Here is a 23,988-nt window from a genome sequence, read left to right on the forward strand (position 1 = left end):
TGACCATATCACATTCTCCCAATCTTCTTCTGGATCATCCAAATGCTCTCTAGCAAACTTCAGACGGGCCTGGACATTTACTGGCTTAAGCAGGGGGACACGTCTGGCACTGCAGGATTTGAGTCCCTGGCGGCGTAGTGTGTAACTGATGGTAGGCTTTGTTACTTTGGTCCCAGCTCTCTGCAGGTCATTCACTAGGTCCCCCCGTGTGGTTCTGGGATTTTTGCTCACCGTTCTTGTGATAATTTTGACCCCACGGGGTGAGATCTTGCGTGGAGCCCCAGATCGAGGGAGATTATCAATGGTCTTGTATGTCTTCCATTTCCTAATAATTGCTCCCACAGTTGATTTCTTCAAACTAAGCTGCTTACCTATTTCAGATTCAGTCTTCCCAGCCTGGTGCAGGTCTACAATTTTGTTTCTGGTGTCCTTTGACAGCTCTTTGGTCTTGGCCATAGTGGAGTTTGGAGTGTGACTGTTTGAGGTTGTGGACAGGTGTCTTTTATACTGATAACAAGTTCAAACAGGTGCCATTAATACAGGTAACGAGTGGAGGACAGAGGAGCCTCTTAAAGAAGAAGTTACAGGTCTGTGAGAGCCAGAAATCTTGCTTGTTTGTAGGTGACCAAATACTTATTTTCCACCATAATGTGCAAATAAATTCATAAAAAATCCTACAATGTGATTTTCTGGATTTTTTTTCTCATTTTGTCTGTCATAGCTGAAGTGTACCTATGATGAAAATTACAGGCCTATCTCATCTTTTTAAGTTGGAGAACTTGCACAATTGGTGGCTGACTAAATACTTTTTTGCCCCACTGTATATATCCATTAGCTAAAGTATGAAAATGCTGTAAGGTGCTCCGGATAATAGCGTCTGCTAAATGACTCAAATGTAAAATGCCTAAAGCAAGGCTAAAGGCTACATGCCCCGGTACCACAGAAAGACTATCATCGATGTAAGTCTAGCTGATGCATTCCACATTAGTTCTTTTATGGAGGGGGAGGGTGGGACTTTAACCTTGCGGGGGGGTCAAGAAGCCTGTGTTACGCCAAAACTAGTGCACTGGGTAGGGAGTAGGATAGGCGACGTTTGGGACGCAACCCCCCAGAGCCTCGGAGCAGGTTGGATGTTGAATGGGCTGATTACTCCCCTCTCCCCTGTCCCTAGTCCCTAGCATTTTGATGTGCAGGGGGAGAGAAATGATGCAGCTGACACCAGCAACTGATTAACCTGTCAAGCTATTGATGAAACCTGCATGCAGATAGGATAGTGAAGGAGGGGAAAGAGCAGGCCGTTTGCTATAGAGTGCCTGTTCTTCATCACCACTTATCTGCAGATTACCTTCTGTGCAATGCATCCCAGAATGCTTCCATGGCTTTATAATGAATAACTGTTTTGAGGAATGACCTGGAGTGGTCTATGATGAAAATCGAGCCAAACAAGAGATTCGGGGGGTGTTTAAGTAAAGCAATTAATACATGTTGGTGTTGAAAGGACCAAGAGAACATGAGAGTGTGTCCTGCTTAAACATCTGGCACAAACCATGATGCCGTAAGTTAAGCTGCAGCTTTGGAATGGGGCATGCAGTAGACCTGTGAAGGAACAGAGGACCTCGTTAGCATTCTTCTGGAGCCGTGAATGCCTACAGCTGTCTGTAGAGGAAGTGGTGATGTGTCAAAGGAAGTGCTTCTCTGTGATGTCCAGCGGGTAGCATCTGTGCCCTTGAGTTAAATGCAGATGTTGTGAATAAGATGGGCGTGCGCTTATTTTTGCTTGATTCGCGGGCGTAACAAGAGCACACACTGCGTTCGACTTCTTCGCAGAACACGAGTGACGGTACCCCGTTACCGTAGCGATACCAATGCTATGTTCAATTGTTCTCGTTTTCGGATGAATGTGGCCAGCCCTGGCTCCCTTCACATTCTGTCCAGTACTTAGTTCATTTCTGGCCTGTAGTTTCAGGTTGGGGTTAGAGGCAGCTCTGCTGTCAAGTCAGACCGGCCCCGTGGCACACTGACAAACCGAGCAGTGAGCGGGGTCCCATACACTCACCCTCCTAGTGCGTCCACTTCTGATCATCATCACACCCCTTCACGTGCACTCTGTTTGTTACCGTGTGTTCTGAACAGGATCGGGCAGCCACTGAAATGACCCTACTATCGTGTGATCAGAGGTTGGGATCTAGCCCCAACTCTGCATTAACGGTGTGATTCAGCATCATACTGCAGCTGACCAAGGAGCATGATTAATGAATGTGCCCTGTGTGGCTTCCAGACACCCCACCACTGCATTACAATGTGATATACCAAAATGTCATAGAAAGCTAAAATGTGAGTAGTTCAAGAGTTCCATCTAGTGGGTGTTTGATGCTACTACATGATTGTCCACTGTTACCACAGCCAGAGGACTGCAAAGGCTTGGCAGTATGAACTGTACAGGTGGTTTACTTACTGTTTTTATATATTTTTCAGATCACTGGATCCACCAATTACACCCAGAGCCCTCAGCAGGTATAAATCAGGTGGGTGACCCATTTTCTAATTTGATTGACTTTTCATTTTCAGGCCCAGGGCCGGCCCGCTCGTTAGGCAGGATTAGGCGACTGCCTGTGGCAGCTGTTGGAAGGATGCATCGCTGCTGCGCTCCGCCAACATTTCGCCCAGAAAAACAATCGAACGTAAATCATGTATCAAGTGAAGCATATGGTGATATGGTGATAAAATGGATGACAATGTAATGAGACAGAAATGTTAACATCATGTAGGTTTCTCAGATCAAATTGCCGAACCTAAAATGGCGCCCAATCAAATAAAAAAATTACGCTGACATGTTAACAAACAGTATATCCTAAAAACAGGACAGGTCAAAGTGAAATGGACAATATGGAATGGACAAGCAGGCTACTCACAACTGATGTCCAGGAGTTTGATCCCGTGGGCTAAATAGCCATGATCAGTGGTTTCAAGTGTTTTTTTTATAGCGAAAAAGAAAACACTGCTACATTTCCCGCTGTGTAAACACATTGCTAATATGTTCATGTAGCTGATGTTCAGAGCTTAAATAGCCAAATTCATTAAAGCCAAGGCAATGGCCTGTTTTACAAACGGTGGGCCTACCACATAGATGGACATTCATAAAATTCCACTGTGGCCAATATGGTAGACTACACTCCGTCTTTTAGATGTCTTTTGTTTGGTCCTGACCGGATCGGCCGTCCTTTTTGTTGTTGTGTTTTATAGAAGGTAGGCCTACCACATAGATGGGCATTCCTAAAATTCCATTTCAGGCGACACTGTAGGCTATACCTCAGTAAGCACAGACTGACACTGACACCTTTTGGATGTCTTTTTTTGGTGCAGTCCAGACCGACCTTGATTTGCACGTCCAAGGACGTCGGTTTTTGGTCCAGTCCAGATCAAATCTGAACCAATCATAGACGTCTATTTTTGGTTCAGATTTTGTCCGGTCTGGACCAGCCTTGATTTGGCTCAAGCATAGAAGTCTATAAATTACGTCTTTTCAACTTCATTCAGGACTGAAAATGAACCTGGTTTCAATGCCCGGGAAAAGACGTCTTTTCACCTTTCATTTAGAACCTAAATTGAACCTAACTTCAACGTTTGGAAAAATCCATATTTTTTTAAATGTCTTTTCAATGTAATTTTGCTTACTTGGACTATTCTAGTAGTGGCTGCAGTTTTTTGTCATAATGGGTGGCAGAACGCCCAGGAACGTCCCTGCCTCAGGCCACACATCTGTTGTAATTTTCTCTTATGTATTAACAAAATAGCAGGCGTTAAAAATATCTATAAATACAAAATGGATACTAAAAAAAGTATTTGTGTCCCGACTTTGGCATTGTATAGCCAACTTATATAGAGAAATGTTTTGTTTACAAGCAAATGTCATGTTAAGTGATACATACGTGCGCATGCTTGCATCAAAAAGCCCTGTAGCAGAATAGCTATACGCTGATGTCCGGACATTGACAAACTTAGCAGTGAGTGAATGATTGCTGTGTAAATGCACAAGACTGATTAGTTATGCTTCAATAAGTATGTTCTTCTGCCTTTATCTATCTCTATTTGTGATATTTTACCTTGGCTTGGTGGGTAATCAATCATCAGTTGTCATCTGCAATTTGCGTATTTGTTAACCCTTTAGGCCTATATGGATAGGGATGAATTGAAATGTTTCTTACAGAAGAACTATGAAATGCATAAGCAAGCACACAGTAGAAAGGGAACCGTTTGGCGATTACGGGAAAATGATTAGACCAAAGTTGAGGACACACATGAGACTCATTCCAAACATTACACTGTTGATTTGATGTGCGTTTTACATTGACTGTACTTTTTGCCGCATTTTTTGTTTTTGATTACAACATCTGAAAATGCTCTGGAGACATTCAGTAACATGATAAGAATATTCCTAGGAAATGTGGGGTAGGTGCAACATAAAACAAAAGAAATGACAAGGGTTTGAGTGAGAAGACAAAGGGTTTGAGTGAGAAGACATTGGGTTTCAGTGAGAGGTGGCCACACACCTCACCAAAGTGTGCACAGTTCCTATGTCATTTCAATGCACTTTTATGACTCAATGAATAGTCTTCCGGTGGTTTTTTGAGGACTCCTAGCTGTGCCGTTGAGGAACTAGAGCAAGCACACATGTAGTTGTTTTGTTTGGAAGACAACCCTGCACCCCCCCCCGCCTAATCACACAATTACTTTTGTTGTTCATGCAATCGAAAAACGGCCCATTACAAATCGCAATCTGGCATCATTGGAAAGCTTGTTCTATTGCCAACATGACTAGTTAAGTTATAAAATATAATCTTACAGTGATAGGCTTTACACGAGGCAATTCAGAGAAACAAATTGTCATTTTGGTGCGCATAGAAAGGAGCCATGAGTGCATTCAGGTGCGTGTTCTTCACAATAGACAAACCCAGGCCCATTCTGTTCAGAACAACCCAGGGTATGACGCCCTGTCATCTTGTAACTGTACATCAAACATACGGATCATGAACGCTGACACTGTATTTGACATGAGTTGCATGATTTGGAAATGTGAAGTGCACCTTGCTTGTACGACGTCAAAGCGGTATTTATTATAATCCTCAACGTCTCATCTTTTGAATGACGTCGAGTCCTCTTAATATACAGCATTTCCATCACTCAGACAACAAAACATGAGCAAAAGTTGCCCAATTAGCAGAAGAGATGGGGGGGGGGGGGCAAATTCTTCATGGGGTGCACAAGTTCAGAATGTCTGTCAGTCAAAACCCATACAATGCTGTGAATCGTAGAGCCTGAGATCTGACGTCATTGATAGTATGTTACTGTACAGCCACTGTGTTCCAATTCAGGCGCTTATTAATGCCCAAATCTGCCATTTTCAACCCGTGTACAGATACAAGTATATTAACTGACAACTTCAGATGCAGTTTATGTACGTGTTCATATTCCCTTCAATGTAAACAAGCCCCATTCTGATTCTAAACGGCGTGCACCTTTTCATGACACAGCCGGGAAATGGGTCTATTATGATATTGTTCAAAAATGGGCTTGGTTCATTTGTGGTGATTACACCACTCCAAGACATGCCACAGGGGGGCAGTGTAGGCCTGAGAACCTGTTTCTCATCTGGAAGTTGGTACAGCATACTATCAGTAGATGCATGTCATCGCGTCTAACTGTGCATGTGCAGGCCGTCAAAATGAAAGGCACTCCTTCGATATGAAGTTGTTTTTCGTCGAAAATGAAAACGTGTTAGTTTGTCACTTTCACGAGGTTGGAGTAATAGCATGTTCAACTATGTAAGACATTGGCTATAATCGAGGCCTTTAGATTTCGAGAAAAGTAACAACTCGGGTAGAATTCCTCACTTCTCTCATTGACTTCTCAAACCCCAAACCCCAACCTGGTCTGTTTGGTCTGTTTCGCAAGCGCTCCCGGAAGTCTCGCGATGTTGTGCCTCTTGGGTTTAGAAACTCTGTGATACCATGTCAGGTTTTGGTTCCAAAATATCTGGATCGTGTTCACTGGAGGGAGACAGAGGTCCACTAGTAAGTTATACCGTCTTTTTTGTGTTGTCACGAAACCCACAATGCACTACTTGTATTTTCTTACAGTATGTGTAATTAATATAGAATTACAGCTCATCTCCCTCTCTTTATGAGGGCGAGGAGTTTCATAATAACCCCAGGCCAGATTTAGCTGATGCCTGAATGATAGTAGACATGGACACTAAGTGGTGTAGCACTTCTACAGAGACCCAGCCAGGGAGCCACTGGTGCATGTCAGGACAATAATTACCCCAAGGATTAGAGAGGTCTGGATGGGGGGACAGGTGTCAGGCGATACCTGAATGTGACACTGGGGTAACTGTGACACCATGACAGCAATGGGACAATATAGATCCTTTGAATGTGACATCCGTGACTGTGACATGTGTCTCCTCAGATCACGGGGGTCTGTAAGGAGAGGGCGAGTATTGGCCACCACTGGAGTGACGTTGGTTCGTTTTACAGCATTCATATAAAAGTACCGGCTGGCAAAGCTCATGACATCTGAGGGTGCGAACGACAGACAGGAGAGAGAGAGAGAGAGAGGAGAGCAAGAAAGAGAGGCATATTTTGCTATATTCATTTGACAGCTGTTTACCATGCTGGATCAACATGCCAGACATCACCCTCCTCCTCCTCCACTGTCATAGGCTGACTGCACCTCCTCCACTTATTCCTCGCCCTTCCTCCTCCTCCCAAAGTTGAGTGTGAGGGGAAGGAGGGAGGGTCTGCGCCTGGCGCCTGTACAGTACTTAGCGGAGTGAGAGAGGGAGGGTCTGCGCCTGGCGCCTGTACAGTACTTAGCGGAGTGAGAGAGGGAGGGTCTGCGCCTGGCGCCTGTACAGTACTTAGCGGAGTGAGAGAGGGAGGGGAATTGCAGTGCCTCCTAGACTCTCCAGGCTAAAGAGAGCCTAGGGGCAACAGGGCAGCCTAAGGGGCAAAACGACTGCTTAGAGGCAACAGAAGTGCCCTGTTTGGCATGGCTCTGTTTCTGGATAGCTCCCAGTCCATGGGGACCGTGGGGGCCTATTACTGCTTGATCCGGAGGAGGTTCAAGAGGAGGCGCAAGAAACGCTCCGAGCGCAAAGGTACTCCTCTCCAGGAGGGATAGGCATTGTGTGTGTGTGGAGGGGAGTGCTCGTGTGGACTTGTGTGTGTATCTGTAGGTCTGTGATAATTTTTTATGTCACTGTACGTAACATTGATGTACTATTGGTTGATTGACGAATGCAAGGATTGCTCTTGTGTGCTTGTGTATTTGGTATTTACGGAGTTGGAGAATTCAGGCATAGAAATGAGCAATGTTGTGGTTGAGTGCCTCAAATTCACGTTAAAAGTTTTTGAGGCAAATCTGTATTTGTAGTAGAATAGTATGACTTTATTTTCCACAGAAACAGAAACATCTATTTGTGTTGTGGTATTTGTGTTAGAAGGATCAAGAACTGTGTTTATGTCACATATAATCTTGCTTACTTGGACTATTCTAGTAGCGGCTGCAGTTTTCTGTCATGCTAGGGTGGCAGACCGGCCCGGCCTCAGGCCACACATCTGTCATTTTCTCTATGGATCTAGTTTTTCCCCTTTAAACAGCACTATAGTTGTCGTACATTCAACTCTGAACCGCACTGTCAGTGCCACTCAGACTTCACACACCATATACAGTACGGGTTATCTATTCTGTCATTTTATATGACAGGATACAGGCTCAGCCCCTTGCTTTGGGTGATGGCAATAGGCAGATATATTAACTTTCTGCAACGATGGGGGAACCGGTAGTATGTTGCAAGACGAGCAGATAGGAGTTTCAATTCAGAGAGGTGTCCATGCGGAAAGTATAAACCCTCCTTCCACTCCTGGGTTTTAATCTCTGGAGCGTGGATACACCATGGTGATAGGCAGTTTGGTCTCTTTGCATACTGTAACGTGTCCCCGTCATACACAGTCTTTGAGATCCAAAGCTCTACGAGAGAAAGGAGAATCTGAAATGAGATAAGAAATGTGATGGTTAAGTTTTTTTTTAAATGATCCGATGTGTTTGATTAATAAAAATGCAAATCTTATAATGTTCCTGATGTGGAGGAACTTTTGTGCACTTGTTTCTTCAGTTGTTCACCCTGTATAGAGTCTGGAAGGTATCGAGAGAAATAGCAGTAGTGTCTCTCTGCCATGCCTCGTTGGTCAAAGCCTATGGGGAAATTAATGTGTTTTGGTTTTTGGGGGGGGGGGGGGGGGTAAATGCTAAAAATAAGGTTTATGGTAAACAAAGGCTGAGGATATCTTCTATGTTTTGTTCCATGAGATAATCTTCACCAGCTAATGTCACTTTTTGTGAATTTTTAAGCATTTATGTCATTTTTAAAAAAGCACGTAAAGAACATAAAGGCTTCATAATTGATAAAGTAATGGTAACTGCCAGATATTGTCTCATAGAACAAAACCTATTAGATCTCATAAGGCTGTGTCAATCTCAGGCCTTATTTTTGGCGTTTATGCCAAAACCCCATTCGTTCTCCATTCATTTTCCCCTTAGGAATGGCTGAACAAACCAGAGGTAACTCCTTTCCGTTTTTTAGGAAAGGGAAAGGGGGATACCTCATCAGTCGGACAACTGAATGCCTTCAACTGAAATGTGTCTTGCGCATTTGACCCAACCCCTCAGAATCAGAGAGGTGCGGGGGGGGGCTCCCATAATCGGCATCCACGTCTTCGGTGCCCGTGGAACAGTGGGTTAACTGCCTTGCTCAGGGCGACAAGCTGGTGAGCGCTATAGACAATGTCTAACTTTATAAGGAGCTAGAGGATTCGAGTTTTCCCCAGTCTTCCAATGATTTCTTGGAAGTGCTTGGTCTGATTCCTCAGAGCTACAAAATATCTGTTGATGCATTATATCTGTTGATGCATTACGAGGAAGGACGCCAGTAGGTATTATTGCTTTGTTGCTATAATAGTCTGTCAAGAGGTAAACAATGAGCTGCCACCTTGGCATATTAATCATATGAATGAATTAAAGGGATGTTCAGCAGAAGCTTTTAATTATTAGACACGTTTAATATTCTGGCATAAAGCCGCCTCCCGTGACTGAATGAGTAAATCAAATCTATTGTAGTGGAACATTTAGTAAGTATATTTGGGACTGGAGATATTGTAGTCTCTCCGAGCATTATCTGTAATGTGCTGTGCTGCCTGCTGAAGTCATTTTTGTAATATCCTCGCTTCGTTGGCTTTTGACACGATTGCCAATGGCTGCTAATATTTCGGGGGCTAAATAACTCTGACGCTTACTCAGCACAACCTTCACATAATATTTGAATTGCAGATTCCCTGTCTTCTTCAAACACTGAAAAGGCAGCAATTACTTTGGTCTCATTCTGTCCCATGTATTAAATACATAAATGTAGCTCTAACCCATTGTAAAAAGGTAAATAGTAAAAAAAAAAAAATATGACTAAGATTCTTCCACTGTTTACACCCTGCACACTGGGAAGCTATGCCTCCTCAAGGTTCACCAGTTGGCTGAACCTTGATGCCAACTGGTGTGCGGCGAGGTGAGGTGAGGTGAAGTGTGAGTGGAATCTACTGGGGAGGAAAGTGAATTCCAGACGACGTAAGTGTACGGACGCCGCACACGGCTGCTCTGTGAGACGTTACCTGGCTGCCCTGGGATGCTAAAGGATGTGTCTGTCTCGTCTGCCTGAGCCGTACGCCACGAGCCTCTTGTCAGTCTGTCTGTCAGACGTAGCAGTATCCTCTTCTCTGATAGGTGGGGGTTGATAGTGATACTTGATAAGTGGCTGTGCTGTATCCAGATGATCCGGGTATCCAGTGAACCCTAAGATAGCTTGCGTTCCATTCTAGGTGGTTCTAGGTATATGATTTAATGAACCTAGGTTGTGTTGTAGCTTTGGTACCAGCGCCACTATAATCAGTGGGTAAAATCCAATTTTGCACACACAAAATAAATTGGCCCACCCAGCGAAGGAAATGCACCCTGTGTGAAGAATTCGATGAGCAACAGTGCATACAGTGACATGCACTAAATGACCTAAATTGATCAACTCCATATTGGTCTCTAACAGTCAGGCCAACCCAAGCTGTACTGTGCAAGTAGGCTACTAGTAGGTCTGCTATTGAAATAGATAAATGAGGCTGTCAACTGAGTCCGAATATACGCAGGTGTCACACTGTTTCAATAGAAAAACAACATAAGCGGATGTTCAAGGTCCACAACAATGCTTGAACCACATCAGGAGACCACCTTTGAGGTCAGATTTTTTTTGTGTCGTTACCCTTTCATTGAAGTGTTCAGGCACCTCGCACTGTTTGGTTAGCGGAAACACTGTTGCACATGAGATCGAGTTTGCAAAACAAATGGCCACTGGATTAATGCAAATAATCGGGATATCATTCTGCCAGGTAGGCATAGGCTACTTTGTAGTTCACATTTAATTGAGAAGGTTTTTGGGAAAGCATTTTAATCTACCAGAAGACGGTTAGGGCCTGTCATTAGCGTCGCTATTTTGCCTGTTCCTTAATTGTTTGAGACCTGGACGTTTTACATCAGATTATTTTACAAAGACATCTTACGTCAAAGTAGCCTATAGCGTAAATCCCACCATAGAAACACGGAAGCAATTATTTTATAGAGACGGCCTCATTTGCGTTCTCCAGTTCTGTTGGTTTTCTTTCTTCTTTCTTTCGCTGTCTAGAAGGCATTATCCTCGTCATATTAGCAGCCTATGATAGTTGTTGCATCTTTAGATCTCCCCTCTTTCTACGTTTTTAATGGATATTTCCGTCTATGGAACCACTTTTAGAACACGTGTTTTCTGCAAATGTTGAAGAAATAGTAGTTTATCAACATTTCAAGCTAAACATTCTGATCTATCAGCCTTATTAATGGATACGGCATATACCTCCACCACGCTACCATGATACGCATCCTGGGGCTTAAGAAGTGAGCATACGCAATGCCCACTGAAAAATAAATGGGTATACATTTAGCGCATGTCACTGCGGATATAACCTCCACTACACCACTAACTATAATGTTACATGCAGCTGACCCTCTCAAACAGGGGCCACATCTCCATCCCCCACCTCGCCCCTCTCCTGGGTAGTCGGCCTGTCTGTCAACATTACCTCCAGACCTGGTTAATCCAGGAGCCGTGAGGTGTGAAATTCAACATCTTACCCTTCCCCTCTCTCTCCATTCCCTCCCTTCTCACCCAGAGATAGTGGAGCACCTGGCCCGGCCTTGACGGCAGCGGCAGCGGGGGAAGACAGCGATAGTCATCTGTTGTGAGCTACGGGGGTAGTGGTGCGGAGAGAATGGCTGGGGATGGGAAGAGAGCTAAGGCAGAGCTAGGCAGAGCTAGGAACCTGGAATCGCTCATCTGTCGTATACCTACCTGCTGAGCACCTGAAAAAAAATGGTGTGCCTCCTCAATGTACGGTGTGGGAGAGAGTACAAAATCACCTGCCTGAGTCTAGGAAGGTAACTGGCTACATGTGACACAGTTGGACCGTCACATGCAGGGCAATTTACACAGTAGCAATTTTCAGCACTGGAGGCCACAGGGCAACCTGTGATGGCGTTAAATGGATTTGATCCAACTGGCAGTCAGCCAGCTGGTTAGGAAGGACGAGGGGCTGCTTCGGTGGGTTGCATCAAGGTTTCAGGACTCGGGGCAGCTAGAAGAATTTAACAGGAATATTGGCTTCCAGTCTGACCTGGTATTCCCAGAAAGATCCAATAATGTCAACTTGTGATTATGATTGTGTGTTCTGCCTTTGTCGTCATCAGACCTGCAGACCAGAGGCTGAGAGATATAAGCCTAAGGTTAACCCTTGTTAACCCTTGTTAACCCTTGTTAACCCTTGTTAACCCTTGAGCATGACAGTGACAGACCCCTCTGCTCTGCCTAGCCCTTAGAGTGCAGGTGAGAGGTGATGGCGTAGTGTGTGTTTGTGCCTACGTGCGCGAGTTAAGAGGTGACTGAATACTGCGTATGAACGCCAGGCTGTCATCAGCATAGATCTGGAGACTTCTCTCCCATTCGAGAAGACCCACAGGGGAGGCTGACCCCCCCCCCCTCCCCTAGCCTGTTAAGTGACACTGATTAGCGTGTAGAATATATACAGCTTCCCTGTTGTCCCCTGTGCCATCATAAAGATTTAATTAGTTCCTATGGGGAAAATGGTAAAGGGACCGAAGTCACTTAATGTCCTTGAAGACCAGGAGAGATTTTATTAGCTGTGCAGCAATGGGAGCACTGATCTATATTAGCTAAGGCTACCATTTACAATAAAATGGACAGGACTCACCCTTACTAAGAAGGTTGGGGGAAAAAAACACAAATCTATTCCAGGTGACTACCTCATGAAGCTGGTTGAGAGAATGCCAAGAGTGTACAAAGTTGTCATCAAGGCATAGGGTGGCTACTTTGAAGAATCTAAAATATAACATATATTTTGATTTGTTTATCACTTTTTTGGGTACCACATGATACCATGTGTGTTATTTCATAGTTTTGATGTCTTCACTATTATTCTACAATGTAGAAAATAGTAAAAAATAAAGGAAAGCCCTTGAATGAGTAGGTGTGTCCGAAATGTTGACTGGTACTGTATATCAGACAGATTGGTATATACTGTAATGGTTTTTGATTTATTTCAGTTCAGTTTCAGCCCATTTCAAGGTTTTGACAGGTATACTTTCTTCATTTGAGATTTTCATGTGACTACGCCCTAAATGTCACATTTCCATCGACTACTGCAAAATGATTTTTTCCCCCCTTGGAACTTTCAGTTTAAAAGCCACAACATTTGTAACTGACAAACTGAAAAAGGTCAACCAAAAAGGTTGATTTACCCGATTGCATTATAAGGTCAACAATTGTGGAATTTTAATAACATGTCATTGTTACATCTTCAATTAGCTCCCTCAGTTTGTACACTATTGCTGAATAAGAAAATAAGACGAAAAGCTATGAACTAGCCTACTGCTCAGTTCCCTCTTGATCTGGTAGTTGATTGTGATTAATTTCATAGCCAATGAGGTACTATGTACAGTAGGAACTCTAGGAACAGGTACTATGTACAGTAGGAACTCTAGGAACAGGTACTATGTACAGTAGGAACTCTAGGAACAGGTACTATGTACAGTAGGAACTCTAGGAACAGGTACTATGTACAGTAGGAACTCTAGGAACAGGTACTATGTACAGTAGGAACTCTAGGAACAGGTACTATGTACAGTAGGAACTCTAGGAACAGGTACTATGTACAGTAGGAACTCTAGGAACAGGTACTATGTACAGTAGGAACTCTAGGAACAGGTACTATGTACAGTAGGAACTCTAGGAACAGGTACTATGTACAGTAGGAACTCTAGGAACAGGTACTATGTACAGTAGGAACTCTAGGAATGGGTACTATGTACAGTAGGAACTCTAGGAACGGGTACTATGTACAGTGGGAACTCTAGGAACGGGTACTATGTACAGTAGGAACTCTGATGATTTGGTTGGAGGTTTGGTCTTCTAGTTTGATACATCTTATGTTTGGATTGTCTCTCTCAACCTGTTGTAGGAAGTCAAATAAAAAGTAGTGAGGTACAGACAGCTCCCGAGTGGTGCAGTGGTCTAAGGCACTGCATCTCAGTGCTAGAGGTGTCACTACAGACCCTGGTTCGATTCCAGGCTGTATCACAACTGGCCGTGATTGGGAGTCCAATAGGGCGGCGCAGATTTGGCCCAGCGTCGTCCGGGTTAGGGTTTGGCCAGTGTAGGCCGTCATTGTAAATAAGAATTTGTTCTTAACTGACTTGCCTAGTTAAATAAAGGTTACTGTTCCTTTCCGCTCTCACATGCCTCCGTCTCCCTTCCACCATCTCATCTCATCACCTCACCATGGCACATCGATAAGTCACGCCTGTGGCTTGACGGTGCCTGGTCGAGGGTCCTATCCAGCGTGTCTAAAATGATATTTCACGGAGAGAAAATGGAGGGTGTGAGAGAGAAATATATGCTGCCGCTGCTCCCGGCACAAAAAGCTTCCTTGAACATTGCCGGCAGCAGCAACACCTTATTTCCCCCCAGTCCGCCCAAACCCTGTGGATCGATCCATCTGCATTAGACCACCGAGGGGTGGCTCTGACAGTTGGTTTCAGAATTCCCTTCCAGCTGTGGTACTATTCCACTTCTAGAACCAGAACTTTCCCCAACTTTCCATTCATCAGTGTCTCCTCATTGGTTGTCTGGTTAGCTCTGACACCTCTGGCTGATGTCTTCCTCACAGCGTCTCCCATCATCCTCATCATGAGTTTCACATTGTTTTCCTCTCTGATTGGATTTGAGTCAGCGGATTATGGAGTGTGTTACCGGCTCTTGACAAGGGTTGATGATGGTTGACTGCTGATTGAGAGCAGGGTACCAGGTGGTTAAATACATATTGTGGTGAACTTCATAACATTACATTTCATATTTCCACATTTTCCCTCGCAAAAATTCAAGTTGTTCTTTTTCATCCCCAGAAAGCATGGAATGGGTTTATCCTATATTACCAGGACCCAATACCTCAGGTTTTTAGGAAATATCGTTTTTATATTCCAATAATGATAATAATATTCTTATTTTCTCTTATTTTCATAGGTGTTGTCAGCAAAGCAATGACAGAAGGTATGTTGCTCATATTGTGTCGTTCTATGCCCCTTCAACACACTTGAATGTGGTCCTGCCATTTCACTGCATGTGTATGTGTGCGCTCACGTGCAAGCCTGCTTGTGTGTACAGGATACTATGAGCACGTAACAAGAGTTGTAAGATATGTTCCGGCCTGTGTACCTGTGTGCGGTGATGCGTGAATGTCTATGTATGTCGGAGACACGAGTGTATTCTTTGAAGGCGAACGACATCGGCGCAGACATGGTAACTAGGTGTTGGTCTCTGGGGCCCAGGCTGTGTGAGATACTGTCTGTTTCTCCGTAGGACGTGAATGACAGGCTTCATACAGATCTATGTACCAGACATACAGCTCCAGACTCTCCTGGATTTCCTATTAAACACATGTCTACACCACACAGACAGCATACGCTGCTATAGATACAGTACTGTAGAACCACATATTTGATGGTGGATCAGCAATGTAAATATGGCTGTAGCAATCCTTTATGGCTTTGACATGTTGGTCTTGAGGATGAAATAGTGTGCTCGCATTGATTTGCTAATATTGCGGGTTGATATTCATAGTCCTAAGACTCCCAACATTGATAACTTGAGGGATAAGGAATGTGGATAGCAATATGCTCAGATGTGTTGATGCTACATATCCTTGTAAACATACAGTTGAAGTCGGACGTTTACATACACTTAGGTTGGAGTCATTAAAACTAGTTTTTCAACCACTCCACCAATTTCTTGTTAACAAAGTATAGTTTTGGCAAGTCGGTTAGGACATCTACTTTGTGCATGACACAAGTCATTTTTCCAATAATTGTTTACAGACAGATTATTTCACTTATAATTCACTGTATCACAAGTCCAGTGGGTCAGAAGTTTACGTACACTAAGTTGACTGCGCCTTTAAACAGCTTGGAAAATCCAAGAAAATGATGCCATGGCTTTAGAAGCTTCTGATAGGCTAATTGACATAATTAGAGTCAATTAGAGGTGTACCTGTGGATGTATTTCAAGGCCTACCTTCAAACTCAGTTCCTCTTTGCTTGATATCATTTGAAAATCAAAATAAATCATCCAAGACCTCAGAAATTAATTGTGGACGGGGGAGGCTTGCAAGCTGAAGAACACCATCCCAACCCGTGAAGCACGGCGGTGGCAGCATCATGTTGTGAGGGTGCTTTGCTGCAGGAGGGACTGGTTCACTTCACAAAATAGATGGCATCATGAAGCAGGAAGATTATGTGGATATATTGAAGCAACATCTCAAGACATCAGTCAGGAAGTTCAAGCTTTGTCACAAATGGGTCTTCCAAATGGACAATGACCCCAAGCATACTTCCAAAGTTGTGGCAAAATGGCTTAAGGACAGCAACGTCTAAAAACGTGTGGGCAGAACTGAAAAGGCGTGTGCGAGCAAGGAGGCCTACAAACCTGACTCAGTTACACCACCTCTGTCAGGAGGAATGGGACAAAATTCACCCAATTTATTGTGGGAAGCTTGTGGAAGGCTATCCGAAACGGTTGACCCAAGTTAAACAATTTAAAGGCAATTCTACCAAATACTAAACTTCTGACCCGCTGGGAATGTGATGAAAGAAATTAAAGCTAAAAATAAATAATTCTCTCCACTATTATTTTGACATTTCACATTCTTAAAATAAGGTGGTGATCCTAACTGACATAAGACAGGGATTTTTTACTAGGATTAAATTGTGAAATTGTGAAAAACTGAGTTTAAATGTATTTGGCTAAGGTGTATGTCAACTTCCGACTTCAACTGTGTGCTAGCTAACTTCAATCGTGTTTTAATGTGAAACCTTTTAACATGAATGGCTAACAGAGGCTATACAGGCTGTGGATACAATCCAGTGTTGATATCTGTGAGCTTTGACAGTGAACAGAATGCCACTCCAGATCCTTGAAGTCTGTCTCCCTACTTCCTTTTTCTTCAAACGTGTGTCCACAAACTCACTCACAGATAACTACATTTGTTGACATTTTCTCATTCCCGCCCTAGCTAAATTCTGTCGCCCATTATCTTTGTGAGCGAATGACAACCTAAGCCTTGGTCTCCGTCAATCCAGCACACACAAAACACGCAGCCGGCATTTCCAGCGAGGCGCCAGGGCTCGGCGGCCTGATAACATTGTCAGCGCTAATGTTCGGGAGGAAGGAGTTGAGTGGCGGCAGGGGGTACAAGGCCACTTCTTGTCACGCGGAGAGACGAGATTACACTGTTCAGGCTGAGAGAGAGAGGCTGGTTTGGTTAACACAAAAGCCAGCTCTGGTCTTCGTACAACCAAAGCCGCTTAACAACAAGGCTTTCTTGGTTCTACTTGGTTCACTTATGTGATTTACTTACTATGGTGTGCGCCGTTCACTGTTGTGTGTATAATTATTGTGTGTCGTCCTACTAAGACTCTAAAACCAGGCTCTTAGAAAAAACTCTGGGAAAGATGACTGCCATAAAGAATATAAGAGGCATATGGTTAACAAAACCACTCTGTATGTAGCACTGTGCAATACCATGTGTCAAAGAAAGGACGGTAAAGACCCTCTTCTCAGCCCTGTCCACCAGCGCCTAGCACTAAGAGCAGCATTCATATCCTGCTGATTTCCCTTCCTGGAATGTGCATTGACCACCCTGCTGATTCTGGTTGTTGTTGTTCCCCTACATTGAATATTAGCTCAGCCGTGGCCCCTAGCAGTCTACAGCTATGTATGTGGCCTAGGAGAAATATAGCAATGAGCACATTACCACACCATATGCTTATTGCTATGGTTCTGGCCAATTCAGTGGCCTGCTGTGCTAGGAGCTGTGCAGCACTAGCGCTGTCCATGGTGCTGACTGCTGACAAAGAGCTACTATATTCCTAATGAAACCTATTCTGGAGGCTATGGCAGCCATGGCCGCTGCCCTTTCTTTAATACCCATCTGGCTCCCTGCGCCTGGCCATTATGAATCTGACACATGTTGAGCCAACAGCCACGCAGTTGCCTCCAGCACCATGTTAGTGGAATAGGACGTGGTGCAGCTGGGTGGCTGTAAGGGGTCTGGATGGATGATACCATTATAGCAAGGTTGGATATCACTAGCTACAGACACCTTGTTTCAGTGAGAGCTCATTTTGGCGCTGACACATGCTTCATCACTCAGCTAAACTGATATGTTCATGCAGGGTCAAGGCAATATGAAACATCATAGACCTGGTGCTTCATTCAGCATTTGTCCACTTGAAAGTGAGAGCAAACCAAACAAAGATGACATTTATACAAAGTAATGAGTAAGACTGTAACTTAACCCAGACCTCCATTTAATCTTCAGTGATGCAAATATGACACTTCCTCTCCCTTGACCTCGGACCCCTGTCATGAAAAGCCCACTCTCCAGGAAGTGACCGTTCAGTCACCGCCCCCTAAAGCCAGGAAAGCAAGGTCCCTAATCCCTAGCTAAGAGTGTCACAGTAAAACCTTCCCGTCAATGTTTGTTTCAGCCCAGAAAGCAGCGATGATAATTATCTGGTCATTCATTCATTCATTCATACGTTTCCTGCCTGCTGGATGACATGTAGAGTGGCAGTTTGGTGATTAACCTAATGTGAATAACAGCAGCGTCGCGTCCCTTATCGTCCTGGAAGGCGAGCGCTGCTGTCTCACGGTGAGCGCTACAGCTTAAGACGGGAGGGGGGGGGGGGGGGGGGGGGGGGTTGCTAGGGAAGTGATGGCTCTCTTGACAGGCAGGCAGGAAGGGGTAGGCAAAAGGGGTATAGGAAGAAATGTGAGCGATGTCATTTAATAGCTTAGACTCACTTCCCTTCATTGACTACATCTCAGCGTTCAACGCCATAGTGCCCTCGAAGCTCATCACTAAGATACTGGCACAAAACACCTCCCTCTGCAACTGGATCCGGGACTTCCTGATGGGCCGCCACCGGGTAGTGAGGGTAGGTAGCAACAGATCTGCCACGCTGATCCTCAACACTGGATCCCCTCAGGGGTGTGTGCTCGGTCCCCTCCTGTACTCCCTGTTCACCCACGACTGCGTGACCAGACACGACTCCAACACCACCATTAAGTTTGCAGACGACACAACAGTGGTAGACCTAATCACCGACAACGACGAGACAGCCTATAGGGAGGAGGACAGAGACTTGGCCGGGTGGCGCCAGAATAACAACATCAACGTATGATGATTGTGGACTACAGGAAAGGAGGCCCGAGCACGCCCCCATTCTCATCGACGCGGCTGTAGTGGAGCAGGTTGAGAGCTTCAAGTTCCTTGGTGTCCACATCACCAACAAACTAGAATGGTCCAAACACACCAAGACAGTGGTGAAGAGGGCATGACAAAACCTATTCCCCCTCAGGAAACTAAAAAGATTTGGCATGGGGTCCTCAGATCCTCAAAAGGTTCTACAGCTGCAACATCGAAAGCATCCTGACTGGTTGCATCACTACCTGGTACGGAAACTGCTCGGCCTCCGACTGCAAGGCACTACAGAGGGTAGTGCGTACGGCCCAGTACATCACTGGGGCTAAGTTTCCTGCCATCCAGGACCTCTACACCAGGCGGTGTCAAAGGAAGGCCCTAAAAATTGTCAAAGACCCCAGCCACCCCAGTCATAGACTGTTCTCTCTACTACCGCATGGCAAGCGGTACCGGAGGGCCAAGTCTAGGACCAAAAGGCTTCTCAACAGTTTTTACCCCCAAGCTATAAGACTCCTGAACAGGTAATCAAATGGCTACCTGGACTATTTGCATTGTGTGTGTCCCCCCCCCCCCCCCTGCTATTCTCTGTTTATCATATATGCATAGTCACTTTAACCACACCTACATGTACATACTACCTCAATCAGCCTGACTAACCGGTGCCTGTATATAGCCTCGCTACTGTTATTTTTCACTGTCTTTTTACTGTTGTTTTTTTATTTCTTTACTTTTAATTTTGTTCACCTAATACCTATTTTAACTTACAAATTGCACTGCTGGTGAGGTCCTGTAAGTAAACATTTCACTGTAAGGTCTACACCTGTTGTATTTGGCGCACGTGACAAATAAACGTTGATTTGATTTGACTCAATAAGGTGGCAGTTGCAGAAGCGCTGTCTAAGTGAACTGTTTCTATTATCTACTATTATCTACTCTGCTTTCAGGTTGACTACAACAACAAACGTGCCCGTTTGCTGCCAAATAGCATTGTCTTTTCTCATTGTCATTGAATGAGAAAAGTTGTAAAAAAGCAAAAAACTTTTCAGTTGGACATTTTTGATGTGTTCTATATCTATATATATCTATATCTAGTTGTGTCTGCACCCGCTTCTTCTTGAAAGTGGCATTACCGAAGGGATATATGGAGTCTGTATTCCTCAATCACTCCGTCTGTAGTGGCTGGCCTGATTGGATAGATTTAGCAGGCTGCTTTTCTGTGGGAATGCTTATCAAATTGCAACCGCTTCAAGGCAACGGCACCAAATAAATGCTTCTGCGGCAATCACAGATCATCTCCATTCAATTCCCTCCCTTTTCTCTCATCTGCAGGAGGACTTAGCATTTGGTTCCTTTTGAGAGAGGGGACACCAATTATACTGTCCCCGTCTATGTGAAGTATTTATATCAAAATATTATTGTTTCAATTTGAAACCCTCAGTCATTTATTTCCCCCCCCCCAAAATAAATAACGTGTGTTTCGAGATTACTCCAGTAGTGTTTTGAAATGGTATGTTTGAGCAATAGGTGCTGCTGTGGTCCTAGTTGGATATATCCACTCTCTGAAACTCTGAAAATGTGTATTAGAAATCTCTGCTTCTTTTCGGGCCTATTTGCAATTGTCCTTCAAGGGTCTCTCCCCTCTCTTCTGAAGAAGAGCTGTGTGGACAACACTGAGTTTCTGTGACCCGCCAATGCAATTGCTTTTCCCCCCTCAGTGTTCCTATGAAGTTATTGCATCTCATTCTGTTGGCTACTCTTCCCTCCTCAGAAAGTGCTATGTTGTTATCGCCACACCACAGACCGTGGGGGGGACAGAATACAAATCTAACACCCTATTTAATCCCACAGGGAGGAATAGAGAGAACAGGCGACTACTTTTCCATGTTTCTTGGCTTTGGTCAAGATAGATTGTGGAGATGAGTATTGGGGAAACGACAGTATGCCCGATACAATACAGCTTGTATTGACTGATGTGTAAAACCGTAGATTCAGTCACTATTTCGGTATATGATTTCCTCGGCAAACGAATATGTGCAACAGCTTCCTTATTAATGCTCTGTGACTGTAGGGTTGATTGGCTGGAGAAATGCCCCGTGTAAAATTGAACAGGTGAGTTAGATTAGCTTAAGGCTGTTTCTCTGTTTTACAATTATTATATTGATTTACTCTCTCTCTCCTTTCTCCGTTACTTTTCGCTCCGTCTGTTCGTGGGTTGATATAGTATCTGAGATGAACTCCACGAACGGTAGTTTCCTCCCGATGGCAGGGGTATATCGCTCGGCCCCGTTGCTTCCTTTGATATTTTTTATTTGACCTTTATTTAACCAGGCAAGTCAGTTAAAGAACAAATTCTTATTTTCAATGGCGGCCTAGGAACAGTGGGTTAACTGCCTGTTCAGGGGCAGAACGACAGATTTGCACCTTGTCAGCTCGGGGGTTTGAACTCGCAACCTTCAGGTTACTAGTCCAACACTCTAACCACTAGGCTACCCTGCCGCCCCCCCTATAGTTGGTATCACTGTCATGCACATTTGTTCGGGTTACACTATTTTCAGACCTCCAATACTCCATTCCGTCAGTGGGTTTCAGTCTCATACACTGTAGTATTGATACTGTATTTTTAACATACATTTTTTTTCGTGGCTGTCTGGGGAAATATAATTGAGGTATTATATTTCTGGAGGACTTCCTGTGTATTCTCAAATGAACAACATTGGCTACTGTACTGTGTAGTGTGTGTGAACTGCAGCATTTTCCAGAAGAGCTAGTTCAGGGTTTCCCCAACTTTTTATGGTCCCACGACCCCATTTTCATATCAAAAAGTGTTTGCGACCCCACCAAGTTATGTAATCAACAGCTAATGTTTACTTTTTTTTAAATTGGGGGGGGCTATGGCAGTTCATTACAAATCAGCCTGATAGTACTTTTGACAATATTTAAATCTGAAGGAAGTGACTGAATTGCACCAGAACGTCATTGGGAAGTTCAGAAGATCATCAGGCCGTACTTTTGTATGATCATCAGTGTAGGAAAGAATGCGTTGTTCTTTTCCCCGCTGTCTGATTTCGTGTCCGGTCCATTCCGTGTCCTGTGCGGCTTGTAGAGGGAAACAGAAGACAACTAAGTGTTCCTGAGAGTCTTACCTTTCAGGGACGGGGTCATAATATTGTCTAGCTTTAAACGGTTTTAAAAGATAGAGACACATTTGTAGGAAGGAAACAGGAACTTCTCTGTTTATTACAACTGCGTCTAGCAGCTCTATGAACCAAGCGCAATGAGCTAGTCGAAACCAAGCGATAATGGGACAGATATTAAAGTCACTAAAGACTGCCCAGACCTATATGGTCAGTCGGCATGGACAGGATTAGTCCAGATGCTGAATATGGACAGTACCAGTCAAACGTTTGGACACACCTACTCATCCATTTGTGGAGTTTCTTTCCTTCTTATTGTGTTTGAGCCAATCAGTTGTGTTGTGACAAGGTAGGGTGGTATTCAGAAGATGGCCTTATTTGGTAAAAGACCAAGAACAGCTCAAATAAGCAAATAGAAATGATAGTCCATCATTACTTTAAGACATGAAGGTCAGTCAATGCGGAAGATTTCAAGAACTTTGAACGTTTCTTCAAGTGCAGACACAAAAAAACATCATGCGCTATGATGAAACTGGCTCTCATGAGGACCGTTACAGGAAAGGAAGACCCAGAGTTACCTCTGCTGTAGAGGATGAGTTCATTAGAGTTACCAGCCTCAGAATTTGCAGCCCAAATAAATGCTTCACAGAGTTCAAGTAACAGACACATTTCAACATCAACTGTTCAGAGGAGACTGTGTGAATCAGGCCTTTATAGTTGAATTGCTGCAAAGAAACCACTACTAAAGGACACCAATAAGCAAAAGAGACTTGCTTGGCCCAAGAAACACGAGCAATGGACATTGACTGGTGAAAATCTGTCCTTTGGTCTGATGAGTCCAACTTTGAGATTTTAGGTTCCAACCGCCGTGTCTTTGTGAGACACAGAGTAGGATGATCTCTACATGTGTGGTTCCCACCGTGAAGCATGGAGGAGGAGGTGTGATTGTGTGGGGGTGCTTTGCTGGTGACACTGTTAGTGATTTTTTTTTAAATTCAAGGCACACTTAACCAGCATGGCTACCACAGCATTCTGCAGCGATACGCCATCCCGTCTGGTTTGCGCTTAGTGGCACTATCATTTGTTTTTCAACAGAACAATGACCCAAAACACACCTGCAGGGCTGTAAGGGCTATTTAACCAAGGAGAGTTATGGAGTGCTGCATCAAATAACCTGGCCTCCACTATCCCCCGACCTCAACCCAATAGAGATGGTTTGGGAGGAGTTGCACCGCAGAGTGAAGGAAAAGCAGCCAACAAGTGCTCAGCATATGTGGGAACAACTTCAAGACTGCTGGCAAAGCGTTACTCATGAAGCCGGTTGAGAGAATGCCAAGAGTGTGCAACGCTGTCATCAAGGCACAGGGTGGCTACTTGGTTGAATAATCTAAAATCTAAAATATGTTTAACACTTTTTTGGTTACTACATGATTCCATATGTGTTATTTCATAGTTTTGATGTCTTCACTATTATTCTACAATGTAGAAAATAGTAAAAATAAAGAAAAAAACTTTTAACTGGTACTGTATGTATAATATATACTCTAAGATTAACCTTAAAGGAAGAGTACATTTCCTCTAGTAACATCTTGTGTTTTTTAATTTAGCTGTGAGACATGATATATTTTCCAAAAGCAAGCAGTAAAATGTACAGTGGAATAAATTCTATCAACAGTGCATTCGAAAAGTATTCAGACCCCTTGACTTTTTTCACATTTTGTTATGTTGCAGCCTTATGGATTAAATACATGTTTTCCTCATCAATCTACACACAATACCAAATAATGACAAAGTGAAAATAAAAACAGAAATACCTTATTTACATAAGTATAACGACGCTTTGCTATGAGACATGGGGAAGGGTACCAAAACATTTCTGCGGCATTGGTGGTCCC

At 43.9% G+C, this 23,988-nt stretch overlaps 1 protein-coding gene across 1 annotated transcript in view; it reads left to right on the plus strand.

Moving 5' to 3' along the window:
* LOC109906686 (double-stranded RNA-specific editase 1-like) overlaps positions 1–23,988 on the plus strand; it is a 58,775-nt gene that overhangs the window by 23,290 nt on the left and 11,497 nt on the right. The window contains exons 3-4 of the mRNA XM_020504520.2: positions 2,476–2,525; positions 14,723–14,749. Of these exons, the coding sequence (XP_020360109.2) occupies positions 14,740–14,749 (10 nt within the window). The 5' untranslated portion in view covers positions 2,476–2,525; positions 14,723–14,739. The remainder of the gene's footprint in view (positions 1–2,475; positions 2,526–14,722; positions 14,750–23,988) is intronic.

This window comes from Oncorhynchus kisutch, linkage group LG16 (genome assembly GCF_002021735.2).
Source record: "Oncorhynchus kisutch isolate 150728-3 linkage group LG16, Okis_V2, whole genome shotgun sequence".
NCBI classification, from domain to species: Eukaryota; Metazoa; Chordata; class Actinopteri; order Salmoniformes; family Salmonidae; genus Oncorhynchus; species Oncorhynchus kisutch.